We start from the raw sequence: 13,637 nt of genomic DNA on the forward strand, positions 1-13,637 counted from the left end.
TAAAATTTTGCATTCACAATCAATGATTGGCTTATTCACAAGATGTGTGTAAAATTCTAATTCTTATTAAAATGAAATAATTTAATTCTCTCACACACATTTTTTTTCTTTCAAAATTTTGATATATATTATAATTTGGAAAACAATGTACTTTATTTTACTAATTGATTCATCATCAACTTAGTTATATTATCATAGAAAAATTTTCCTGAAATTTTTGTGTAAATATTTAAAAAATTAATATGTTCTTCACAGTTTTAAAGAAAACTGTATTTGGGAAATTAATCATTAGAAATAAAATTATATAAAATTCATAGTAAACATATTGAGCTTGATTTTCTAAATCTATTATTGCCATTTGTTTTTCTCATTCTTATTTTGATTTTCTTTACAGCTGAAGTATATAATGTGCGATCATTAAACACAGAAGCAATGATACGCAACAATTTAAGTGGAGAATATAAACTTGTGATTACTGCATCCAGCATTTCTGTTACAGAATTGTCCAGTAGTAAAGTAGGAAAGACTCTTCTTACATGGCCTTTTCGTCATATACGTAGATATGGATGTAGTAAAGACAACTTTTCATTTGAAGCAGGTCGGAAGTGTGTTTCAGGTGAAGGTTTATTTGCTTTTTCTACACTTGATGGTCGTGCAATTTTTGAAAGTGTTGATTCCCATGTTTCATTATTGAAATCTTCTCAGAATGATAGTGATGCTCCAGCTAGCCCTTTTCCTGATGCTGATAAAAATTTCTTTATGTATAAAGAAGATTCAGAAAAACATGCAGGTCATGCAATAGGTTCAAGCTACAATATACTTACTTCTCAAGATGAAAACTCAATGAAGCTTGAAAGTGAAGGATCTAAGTTGGAAAAAGTTTCTAATAAAGTTGGACTTCCTGTTTCAAAGCCTCCTCGAAAAAGTAAACAAAATTCTGATGCAAGTGCTCATTTAGAAAGTGAAGATGGAAAACTCTCTGTTAAACCAACATCCAAAGTTAGCTCAAAATTCCAGCCAAATATGTATGATGATGCTGAAAGTGCTTCCAGTCGATCATGCTCAAGACATGAGAAATTTCAATTTGATGATGCACTAAATGAGACACTCTCTGAAGCAAAAACTTTCTCTTCTCTTGAGTCAAATACTGAAACACCTCAAGAAATATCTGAACCTGTTTATGCTGTTTTAGAAGAGAATGCATTCAACATGTCAGATGTTGTTCATCAACTTGAACATTCTCATGGAGAATATGAAAATGTATCCAATAGTTCCTTTCAAAGTTGCAGTGATATCCCACTTTCAAGCCACCACCCAAGGAGAGAATCTGATTGCTATGACCATTTTTCTTTACGTAAACATGAAAACTCAAGACATTTCCTCCAGAATAGTACTTCAGATCATGTTTATGGTAAATTGATTACCACAAGGCCATCTTCATCAGGTCCTAGAAGCAACTATGATAACCCATATGGGTCACTAAACATAAAAAAGAGAGACTATGAAGGAGCGGTTAGCGATGTCAATCACTCGTATTCCAATGTTCACCCTAAGTCACCCCCACATTCATCTGGTGTATCTGAGTCAACTACCAGTGAACCAAAGCATTTTCTGCGGAACAATGCCGAGTATGCTAAAGTTTTTAAAAATCGGAAATGAATTTCTTATTGGAAAAAAAATTGCTATAATATTTTTGTTATGTTTGATACAAATATATATATATATATATATATAAAAACATATTGTTCATATTAATCTATATATCTTTATAAATGCTTGTAAAATGTATTTATTTTTACTTATTTATACATTCCATCACAAACATGACATTTTTATACCTGTATATTTTGAAGCTAATGATATAAACTTACAGAAAATATAGGATATATGTATATTATACACATTATGCTGAAGGGGAAAAAAAATTATCAGTATTATATAAACTGAACAAAAGTGAGTCTTTTGCTAATTTTACTCTCAACCTTTGATACATAGGATGCCATTCTGTAAGCAATTTTATCAAGTTGAATAAAAATGTATTGCATCTAAAGTGTTATTATAATCAAGAACTGAAGTTTTTAAAATTGGATATAAATGATATAAAGCATACACATGGTTTTTGTTTTTTTGTCATTTTATTACCAATGAGTCACTTTGTCTGAAATTCAGAACAAATGTATTGTTTTCTTTTACATTTCTCGCCATGCATTAAGAACTGTCTCTTTTTTGTGTTTTGTATGTTTTTTCGTTCTTGATTTTTTTTTCTATCTTTACGTATTTTTTTATTTGACTGATAATTTTGTCTCTTTTATGTTGTATATGTGTCTTTTTATGTTTCTGTTCATGTTGTATGCTTTATAAATTTTATTCATTCATTATCATGTAAATTTTCAATCATCCGTACAGGCATCACAGCCTCTGGATGATAAATATGCTTTTTAAACTAATCTAAATCTGTGTATGTTGGAATCTGTGAAATGAATAAATTTGATTTGATATATAAAATTTCTAGCACAGCATAAAGAGAGAAATTTGTAGCAGTGAGATATTTTTCTGAAAAAATTTTTACATTTTATTTACTTTTGTTTTTGTACTATATCTTTTAGAGGAAAACATTTTTTTTTCTTTTGATGTTTGATGCACTTTCTGAAAATTAATGAGAGTGACCAAAAATTCTATTAACTTCTCAAAAATTCTTGTGAATTCAACTAAACTGTTTGTTTATGTTAAAGATATGGAAACAGAATATAATCTTCATCTATACAATAGTCCATACACATTTGTGATTGTGAGTTTTGGAAGTTATAAGTTAAAAAAATTTTACAGTATAGAAATGTCTTGCACGAGTGCTGTTTTGGCAACAGATTTAAAATTGATTGAAAAAATATCTGAATTCACGTATAGCTTTTTTTTTTTTTAAATATTGTAACTTCTTTTAAATGTCCGAAAAGCATTTCACATTTATTTTATATCTACTTTTTTTTAAATATACAAATGAAACATTAGACCATCTAATTTTCACCTAACAAAAATAATTTTTCATGATCAACATTTGGATCATAGTTCCCAAACGTTTTTTTTCCATTGTCCCTTCCTCAGAATTTTTTTTTCTCATCAACCCTCCCAATTCATGCTAACCTATAGGATCTTATACTGAACCTATATCTCCTACTCCCAGACCAGTGATTTCTATCATTGTTTCATTCGTGAAAACACTGGTTTAGATCATAACTTAAACTCTTTGTTTTTTTTTGAAAAGTTAATAAACCTATGAATCAACTTTTGCAGGATGATTGTAAACCCTTTTAACAAAAAAAAAGGAAAAGAAAGGTGATACAACAAATTAAATTGATTATTTTTGTTGCACCACTGTCATTTTCTGCACACAAGCTAATTAGACAAAGACCTATAATTTATTGCTGATTCCAAACGGCAGGCTTATTTTTATACTTATTGAAAGTTTGGTGTGCTATCCTATCGATGGGGGACTCCCTGCTGTAGCAATTTTTTCTGCAGTCATGTCGTTGTTTCTGTTGTACCCCTGTGTCAGGAAAGTTTTCTGACAAGGACAAACTGGGTATCAAACTCAGGACACCTCTAAACATCCTTTGGTACTTTAGGAGGCGAGTATCTTATCGACCTGGGCTACCGTGCCCTAGAACAAATTAAGACAAAATATTTATGGTTGAATCTAGGACAGCATCATTGACAGTTGACACTGGCAAATGAAAGACTTTGCTTTTGTAGAGTCCTGGGATGCTATGCATTTATGAATTTACTCTTTTCTGACACTATAAGTGGACTGTAGCTCAATGTTTCAATGCAAATATTGTCATCTTGATGTGTTCTATTACCCCTTTTTCAGCTAATGTATACAACAAGGCCAAGTTTTTGCATTTATGGTATCATAAGTCTCAAATGTCATGATCAAAATGAGTTGTTTTATAGTCAAAAACAAGTTGAAATGGCATGGAAGGAAGAATTACAAATTTTTCAGGATTTATAGTTTTTTCCCCATCAAACTTTGGCGTGTGCTTAATTATTTATGCTGTTTTTGATTTAAATGCTTAGATATAGGCCAATGAAATTTTCTTCTATCATATTTTGATCAAAGGGTGCATGAAAATGAAAGAAAATATGTTCTAAACAGGTTAAACAAATTATGTGATCAGAATTGGCAATCTTGGACAATTCACACTTTGTATATGCTTTGATACATCTTGCTGAGAATGACACATGAAATATACTTATCCTAACATCATCAAGATAGATAAGCATCCATTTTGCATGTCTTTTGATGGATGTTTTATGTTTCTAATAAATTTTTCAACTTTTCATTAATACAAAAAAGAGCTTGAGATCAATTAAGCTAATTGTGATCAGTTGAACATGTGGTGCGCAGAGTCATTATCACTCACTCCATGTCATTTATTCCAATTGTAATTTTTACCAGCTACATAAATTTACTCGTGCAATTTAAGTATATAGGGTGTCCCTGAAGTCATGGGCCAAACTTTAAGGGAAGATAAAATACACATAAAGGCAATTTTTGTATAGCAATGTGTGGGGTCGGAAATGAAAAGTGTTGGTGGAAAAACAGGAAATGCTGAGAAAATTAAAAGTTTTTTATTTACATCATTGTTCATGAAATATCTGGCATCTTTGATGCTGCCAGGCCTGTATAGATGTTGCTGGTGGCACATTTGAGCACTTACTAATTATTAATGTAAATAAAAAGCTTTTTTTCATTTCCCCTCAGCATTTTTTTTTTTTTTGTCTTTTTCCGCCAACAAACTTAATTTCTGACCCCACATTGCTATACAAAAAATACCTCTGTGTTTGTATTTTACCTTCCCTTAACCCTTTCCGGCGCGGTGTCCCCATAGCGAAACCACCTTTTCAAAATTCCATCAAAAAATAACTAATTTTCGCACAGTAATCATTTAAATCTTATTAAATAGCTCAAGATTTAGATTTTCTGTCAGAGATGGCAGCATCATACTGGTTTTGTTTTGCAAGTGGTAAAAAAATCCGCCATTTTCTCTAGTTTTATAGTACGTGTTTTAAAATTTATTTCCTAATAAAAAAAAATTTTTTTTCAAAAATTGATGATGGTTTTTTATAGATTTTGCCCTATTTGTTGAAATCAAGCCATTCAATAAACTTAAGAATAGTTTAAAATCAAATTATGAAAGTTTTAAAAAGGTGGTTCCATACTGAGGACACCGCACACCTAGAGCAATGAGATACACCAAGTGACGTCAGTGTGAAACCACCTCTCTTGAGACGAAGCGACCTTGTTTTTCTTCATTTTCTCCCCTCTGTCTTGTTTACTAGAAAATGGGTGACAGCAGCAATGGTGTTGAAACATCTCAGATGTGTATTTGCGGTGGAAATTTTGAGGGTTAGAATGGAAGACACAACATGTGTTATTTTTTTGTCCCACACATAACCATTCTTTCATTCTAGTGGTTTTAGAGCAGCTTTTTCTTTTGACGACTACTTTCTATGCTCTCTCTACTGCTTTAATTTTATTTTCTGAAATTTATTTCGCCTTGAGTCCCCCCCCCCCCTCTTCACAACCGATTATTGGGCATTTGTTACTTTTATTGGTGGTGAAATGCCTATAAAATTCCTAAGCACAGTTGAAGCAATATTATACTAATTTCAGAGCTTCTCTCTGATCTGGAGTCTAATGCATCTGATGATACACCAGATAAAGAAAATAAAACAAAGCTTACTGCATGGATTATCACGAAAATTATGCTGATGTATACACTGCCCAATGCCTGGATCCTCCCGACAATTTCATATGGTTCAGGAGAAAAAACCAAAATCCAGATTTCAAAGGAAGAAGTGGGACCATCTTAGTAAATTCTACGAATGCCGGATACATCGCCAATCTTGATATTCTCATTGTTTTTTTCAGTGCCACTGATGGAAAATTTGGCATTTCGAAAAAATTTATATGCCACTCAAGAAAGAAAATTTACACTGCCATCTCATTGAAAAAGATTTACCACCTATCAATATGCTTATGTTGATCATTTTGGCCTACAAAATCGGTAGAAAGGGAATTTTTCAAACAAAATGTTGCTTTTTCTGCATTACACCCTAGGGAAGCTTTCAGTGTTCTAGGTGTGCGGTGTCCCCACTGTGCGACCACCTGTTGTTCGCTGGATTTTGATGAAAATAAAATAATAGTTGCAAAACATATTTATATGAGTCCTATGTATCAAGTTTATGAAGTTAGTTCGGCCAAAAAAAATTTTTTTTATATAGTGCCCCTCAAAGGGTTAAAGTTTGGCCAATGTGTTCAGGAATACCCTGTATGTATATTCAGACTCTGTTGTACCATGTTTCTTGATATACCATGCAATATTTTCTCTAAATTATTTTTTTCACCTGTAGAGACCTGTTGTTTTTCTACTCTGCAAAAACTCTAAATGTGGGGAAACACTTTTAGCCATGAGCAGCCACACACATACACAGCTTGGAGGGAACATTAATACCATGTAGTTGGATATAATGTGGGTGTTATTATATTTTCCATGAGGCTTATCTCATGGATCCTCATTATCATCATCAGCATCACTTTTAGGGACAAGCAGTAGCGGTCTTAGGGTGGTGCAACCTGTGCAATTGTACAAAGCGCTAAATTATAGGGCCGCTGAAACACATTAGAAAACTAAGCGATATATAAATGGCATGTAATGCTTAAGGCATTTTTGGACAAAAAAAAAGTACTGTGCAAAATACACATGAAAAATAAATGGATGAGAAAAAAAATCAAGGTTTGAGTTGATGAGCAGTGCACACATATACTGTACACTAATTTTCGTGAAGATAAGAATACACACACACAGCTTTTTTTTCTTTTACCCTCCGGGAGATAGTGGGCAGTTTATTTTCTCTTTTGTTGTCCAGTAATGATGAAAAAATAAAGAGAATTGAGAAAATCATATCCCTCCATCATCCCATTTTTCTGCTAACAACAAAAAAAATGTGTTTCCCCTGCATTTCAGGTAGTAGAAAAGAGGTTTTTTTCTTTTGAAGTGATGACCACAGATTTTATGAAATGTTGAAGGGATAGTTTGCTACGTTTTTGTGGAAAAAATTTTGATTTTTTTATTTACATATTCTCTTATATCCTTCAAGAAATATTTAAAATTTTTTTATAAATTTTCAAAGTAATTACATCTAATCAAATCTCTGAGAAATAAAAGCTTTAGATAACTTTATATACTGATTTAGACAACTTCTCTAATTTGGAGTAATCGTCAAAGTAATTATTACTTCTCTAATTTAGTCAACAAGGAAGAAAGATGAGGGTAGGCGTGAATCCAGGAGGGGGGTGATGGAGAGACCCCCTCAAGAGTCTGATAATATGGAAAGATAAATCAGTCAGATATTTTAGGGAACGGTAGTGATTAGCAATAGACAATAAATTGTTCTCTCCGACACTTCACCCTGGATCCGTGCCTGATGAGTGGGGGCTCCACTTGGTCTAACACTGGCCCCGGGGACAAGCACAGGATGATCCCCATGCTAAAAGTGCCAATTTCATTGTGGGAATGCTGAAATTTGAAGTTTTCCATTGTGTCAATAATTTTAAAAACTTAATTGAATTCCTAATTTTTGAAATCTTGAGTTACTGAATTTTCTTGGCATCTTATCTTTAAGCCAAGGTATTATTAATAATCAATAATAGTGGGCTTACTTTCAAGTTGGATGTACGTACAGTAGCATAGATTTAAACTTTTTATTTGTATTTTTTCAGGTATGAAATTAAAATTTATCTGTTATCTTTTAATATTCAACTGCATCATTTCATATAGTTGAAGATTTTTTTAAAATTTATAATGGCCCCTTAGAGATTGCATTGGAAAAATTTTGCAACTTCAATTGAAGAGCATTTTTCAACTCATAAACAGATCGATACCTTGAACTACAAAAAAAATCAACCCATCTAGTGCCATGAAGAAAATAAATAATTTCTTTATGTTTCCTCCATGAGCATTCCAGGAAGCCGCTATGTTGTTCAGCTTAGGTTTGTGAACAGCTTTATTATTGAAGGTTTTTTTTAAACTCAAGAAACTTTTGATTCTCTTGCTTCTTTAAGCTTATTTGTCATCTAGATGTATTGATGTATAAATAAACTGATAATTTCACATGTATCTTATTCTGAATATGGCATTTTTAAGATTGATGTTTTTATATATATATATTTACAATAGTTAATGAAGTTAAATAAAATGAGTGATGAGAGATGTCTGACCATTAGATTATGAACACATTTACTTTAGGCATCATGCTGCCATTGTGCAATACGGCACTTCAAATAAAGATTCAAGACAAGTTCACCAAACCAAAATAAGCACATTTTTATTTAAAAAAGACAAAATATGTATATATAATCACAAATACAGTAAATCTAACATTTTACTATGAACATACTGTATTCAATTTACATTGACATAAAAAAAAGTTTTGTTATACCATGTTTAGATTAATATGCAGAGGTAAATACCATTTGATACATGTGATATAAAAGAGTCTGAATATATTTGCAAATTATGATTCATTCTATCTTGAACCCTTTTCTGTGTAGTTACCAATTAGTGTCTCTGTTTGCATTTTGTGTGTATTATTGAAAAATTAAGTTGCCATATTTTTAAATATGTTATATACTAATTTCTGGTGTAAAGATTAATCTATGTTCCAAAGATCATTCTTTTTATCTTTTTGTATTTTTGTTTTTCAATATATGTATGATTGTTATATGTTTTATTCTGAAACATGTGATGGGGGAAATATGTGATATATGACATGACCACACTATTCAACTTCTATGTGATTTATTACTGCACTTAGCAAAATTTGTGAATGGAAACTTGTTCATTGCCTATGAATTATCATAGCATATAATGTAATTTTGGCTAAAAATATCCAGGGTTTACATTATTAAATTTTTATTTCTACCCTTTAGTATTTATTTTTGTCTTGTAGCTTATGTTCAGCTGTTCATCAAACAATTTTCATCTGTTAAAGTGAGAAGGAAAAGTTGTAAGCAATTGAATTCATTTATGATCACCAAGACCTGGATGTTGTTGACCTAAAAAATCCCACAAAATGACTATAAAAAATTCCCTAAAAACTAAATAAATGCTATTAAAAGTGAACAAATTTCTTTAAAAACTGATTATGTTTTAACTTTTACATCCCAAGATATCTTGTCAGACTTGATCTGCTTTATTTCTGTGACCCCAAAATATCTTGGGTTCTTAACATACTTTTATTTCCTATGTAGCAGTTATAATGCGGATCAGGAAAATTTTAAAAACCCTTAAAGGGTTAAAGAAAAAAACTTTTTTAAAGTATTAAAAATTACATGTAGATTTATTCTCAACATTATATTCCATCAAAAACTGCCAATAGAATTTTTTAAATAATTTTTAATTTATGAATGAATTTAGGATATATAAAAGACAAAATATATATGTATAAATTTCTGCAAGTAAAGTTCTATACAGAGATAAACTTTCCCATCATCTACTTGTTATTGGGGATATTTAAAAAAACCAACTGATCTAAGCTCTCAAATTCCTCTTCAATTTCAAAATTTTTATATTTTTATACATTCCCGCCAAGACATCACAAAATTTTCCAAGTTCTCAGTTTTTATTTTTTCCATAATTTTTCCGACTTTCGTAGTAGCAAGTTGGCCTACCCCCGGGCCGCAACTAGATGCTTGGTCAGTAGAGTTAAGCACAAATTTTGACACCTCCATAATGTTGAAAAGAGGTTGAAGTGTGAAATTTGCATCCCCCTTCTGGTCAGGTGCCTCTTGTGACTGGGCCTACCACACCTGGAGAGCTTCACTGACTTCATCGATAGGATTAATAAGCTCCATGCCTTCTTTCTGTAAGCACTGAATGATGGAAATCAAACTGCTGTATGCCATCTGCCCTCCAATATTCCCCTGTCCAAACAAAGCTTGCAATCGTAGGGATAAACTCATATAACATGGATTTGAGAATTTTCCCTGTATTTACATGCAAGTATTTTTTATATTCCCACGAAACCATTTTAAATAATGAAGAAAGATCTTGCTCAATAGGATCAGAAAATTCCTTGAATTAATTTTCATTTAATGTTTCATGAAGTGGCCAACTCTTGGAATTTTTGTGAAATAAACTTTGAATTATTATGCTAAACTTTGCCTGTTATCTATAAAGAAAGATACAAATTATAGCCTAGTTTTTCATAACTAACCAATGCTTATTATTTATACTTTTTAACCTTTTTTATCCAGAAAAAAATTTAAAAAGGGAAAAATATCCATAAAATGCCACAAAAATAAAATTCCATAAAACTTGATAAAATTCCTTCAAAGTGAAAAGGAGCAAAAAAATTGCAAACATCATCAATGTTCAGGCCTTGGTGATCACCTTTGAGGGGGGTCAGAATTAGTGCAGGGTAAAGGGAACTTGTGTCAAGGCAGCAATCTTTAGGAGTGGTAAAATTTAGGGTGAGCGAAATCAAAGTATAGACTTTTACAGTTGAAGAATGTCAAAATCATGTTTACCCCACTCCTCCTGACAACAATATTAGATATAACCCTGCCTTTGAGAAGATTTCATGTAACATTTTAGGTTTGTGCATATCTTATGCTTGAGCATGAATGCCAGAACTTTGCCACTGAACTTATTCTGTTGCTGCGATCTCTTCCATCCTGGCTTTGTGGCAGAGTCTAACACTCGTTTGTTTATCGTATTATGCATTGCATAAGGGTAAGGTTATAGGTACAGTTTTTTGGAACCACACAAGATATAGTTTGTATTGATTTTTTTCAACAAAAAAGAATAGACTATATATACATGCTGAGGAGTACTACTACACAACTTTTTCCAAAGCTTATAAAAGCATTCCCACGAAACAACTAGCAAAAGTATCATTCTACTCCAACATGATGCAAGACTTCATAGAAACAGTATCTCTGCCAGGTATCAACTTATTTGTATTGAAAGGTACTGCCTTCCCTACACTGCAATAATGACCTGAGTCTGAGTGATTTTAAACTTTTTGGTTTTCTGCATAAATCATCTTACATGATGAAAGCTTTGTCCAGATGGCCAACTGATTGAGGCAATTCTCTAACTGTTCAGGAACTAGACGAAAGAGTAGTAAGCTATTGGAATACAGAAACTTTTTTTAAGCCAGATTAAAATTGAACAATGTGTTGCAGGGGACTATGTCAACAGTCATGTCTACGGTGTAGATAATTTCACTACAGATAATTTATTTTGTATAGATAGCGCACATCTAGCCTAGATAAATTTTTTAGGGTGTCAAGATTATTTTAAATACCAAGGTTCCCCCATAAATCAATTATTACAAGTGGGAATTTTGTCTGTCGAATTATCTAAGCATAGCATCTGTATCCCAAAGGAAAATGGTGCTCCACCTTGCAATATATGAAGATGTTAAGCACACACAGACATCTCAAGTGCAGATAAGAATCAATGATGCCTGAATAATTGAATTGCTTGGTTAAAGCAGAAACAATGTTGTTAGAAAAACTTTGTAATATAGCTGCAAAAGTAGAGAATAATCAAATTATTTACATATTTGTTGAATGTTTGATTATAATTAGTGTAGGTGATATTGAAACTTTAAATTGACGCATCTTCAACTACCTTATGATTTTAAATTACCAAAATTAGTTTTTTTCAATTACATTGGATAGTAAATGTTTTAAAACTATTGTAATACATAAATGTGTAGTTATATATTCACACACATAAATTTAAATTACTTAATTTGTTAATAGCATTGAAGCCTCTCAAAAAGAAAAAAATGTTGAGGTGATAAAAATTACATTTTTATTTTCAAAATAAATGCAAGATAACAAGTGCAAATAATTCTTTTTTTACAAGCATTTATTATAAACATGCTACGTGTATGTATATATATATATATATATATAACTATATGTGATTATGAATCCTTTTTCCATCACTACTAAGTATTTTCAGTATTGCTCTGAAAATAATTTTTTTTTAGTCAATGAAATTTTCTGGTATGTGCCTGTAAGAACTTATTTTTAATGTTCCAACCAGTTGTGTCAAAAAGCAATAATGTTTATATTTTAACCTGTAAAGTTGTTTGGCGGAAGTCCTTTCTTTTCTAAACCAGTTACTTTGAATACAGCTCCAGCTTCTGGTTGATTTGATCTCTCTTTGTCATTCATACCGAGCCATCCAGATGTTACATACAAGATATTGTATTCTGGTCCACCAAAAGCACATGAAGTTATTTTTTTTGCTGGGAAGCTAATCTTCTTTATAATGCTCCCTATTTTGATAAGTACAAAATTTTAAGAAAGAAATATGTTAATGCATCTTTATAACTCTCCATCCCCAAAATATGCATTGCTTATAACATATCTTGTATATTAGGGGTTTTCAAACTGTGAGGCATGCCTCTGAGAAGGCACGAGTTTTCAGAATCATAAAACCATGGGTGGAGATACGGGAGGGGGGGGGGCATCAAAGGTGGAGTCAACTGATCTAATGTATATATGTATATATGAGCTGACATCATCATCATTGTGTCCCCCCCCCCAGACTTCCAAGTCAATCTCCGCCTATGCATAAAACTGCTCAGTGGTAAGCTTTTTTTATTACTATTTTGATCTTTTGTAAAAAGGACACAGGGTAGTGTGTGTGCAGATTTTGCAAACTGCTACAGCTATAAGTTTGAAAACCCTTAGTATAACATTGTTTATTTCATACTATAATATACTTTTGTTTTTGAGCAAAGTATATAAATCATACCATATATAGACATTTTGATTTAATATACCATATTTTTACGTATATATATGTTTTAAGGAACACCTACATTTTTTTAATGTTTATTAGGATTACATACCGCTGCATATTAATGTGCTTAGTTTTTTTAAGGGGTTGGAATATTAATAAATATTTTGAAATGTTAATTTGTAAAAAAATTAAAGATCTCTATGGAGATCATATAGATGCGAGTAGAAAAATAGACTTTTTTTTCTACAAAAGCATGACCAAAAACCTCTTCCATTTCTTAAGATTTCATTATTGGTGGATGAAATTTACATCTACGGATTATACATAGGAAATTACATTACATGGTGATTCTGAATTCATAGTGTGAAATAAAAGTTAATGGTGTCGCGCGCGTGGAACCGGCGGTGTAGTGGGTGCTCTAGCACCCACAGAATTTTGTGGAACAGATTTGAACACCCCCAGAATTATATCACAAATGACAATTTTCTGCATAAAGTTCAATCTGAGCGACCACAGGTCTAAAACACTTCCGATGCCTATTGATTAAAAGTCATCTGATATAACCCGATGACTTTTCTTTCCTCTTTCACCTTGGCATAATACAGTGAAACTTCGATATACAAATACAAGGGCCACAACAGCAACGAGGAGGATGAAAAAATTTGCCCATAAAAAAAAAAGGATTGTCAAATATAACCAAAAAAAAAACAACCTAGTATAAAATCATTGGGTAAAGCATATCACAAAAAATAATACACTGCATGTAAAAAAGATTATAGTTGCCTTAACTAAGTATGGATAGTTTCTCGA

At 31.7% G+C, this 13,637-nt stretch overlaps 2 protein-coding genes across 2 annotated transcripts in view; one reads left to right on the top strand and one right to left on the bottom strand.

The window, feature by feature from the left end:
* Nucleotides 1–8,981, top strand: part of Dok (docking protein homolog) — a 17,807-nt gene extending 8,826 nt beyond the window's left edge. Inside the window, exon 4 of the mRNA XM_089233254.1 lies at nucleotides 395–8,981. Within this exon, the coding sequence (XP_089089380.1) occupies nucleotides 395–1,659 (1,265 nt within the window). The 3' untranslated portion in view covers nucleotides 1,660–8,981. The remainder of the gene's footprint in view (nucleotides 1–394) is intronic.
* LOC149085313 (regucalcin-like) overlaps nucleotides 8,360–13,637 on the bottom strand; it is a 26,676-nt gene continuing 21,398 nt past the window's right edge. The window contains exon 5 of the mRNA XM_089233256.1: nucleotides 8,360–12,357. Within this exon, the coding sequence (XP_089089382.1) occupies nucleotides 12,152–12,357 (206 nt within the window). The 3' untranslated portion in view covers nucleotides 8,360–12,151. The remainder of the gene's footprint in view (nucleotides 12,358–13,637) is intronic.

This window comes from Pholcus phalangioides, unplaced genomic scaffold, assembly GCF_987345545.1.
Source record: "Pholcus phalangioides strain wild (caught in Gottingen) unplaced genomic scaffold, Ppha-v1.0 ptg000007l_1, whole genome shotgun sequence".
Taxonomy (NCBI): domain Eukaryota; kingdom Metazoa; phylum Arthropoda; class Arachnida; order Araneae; family Pholcidae; genus Pholcus; species Pholcus phalangioides.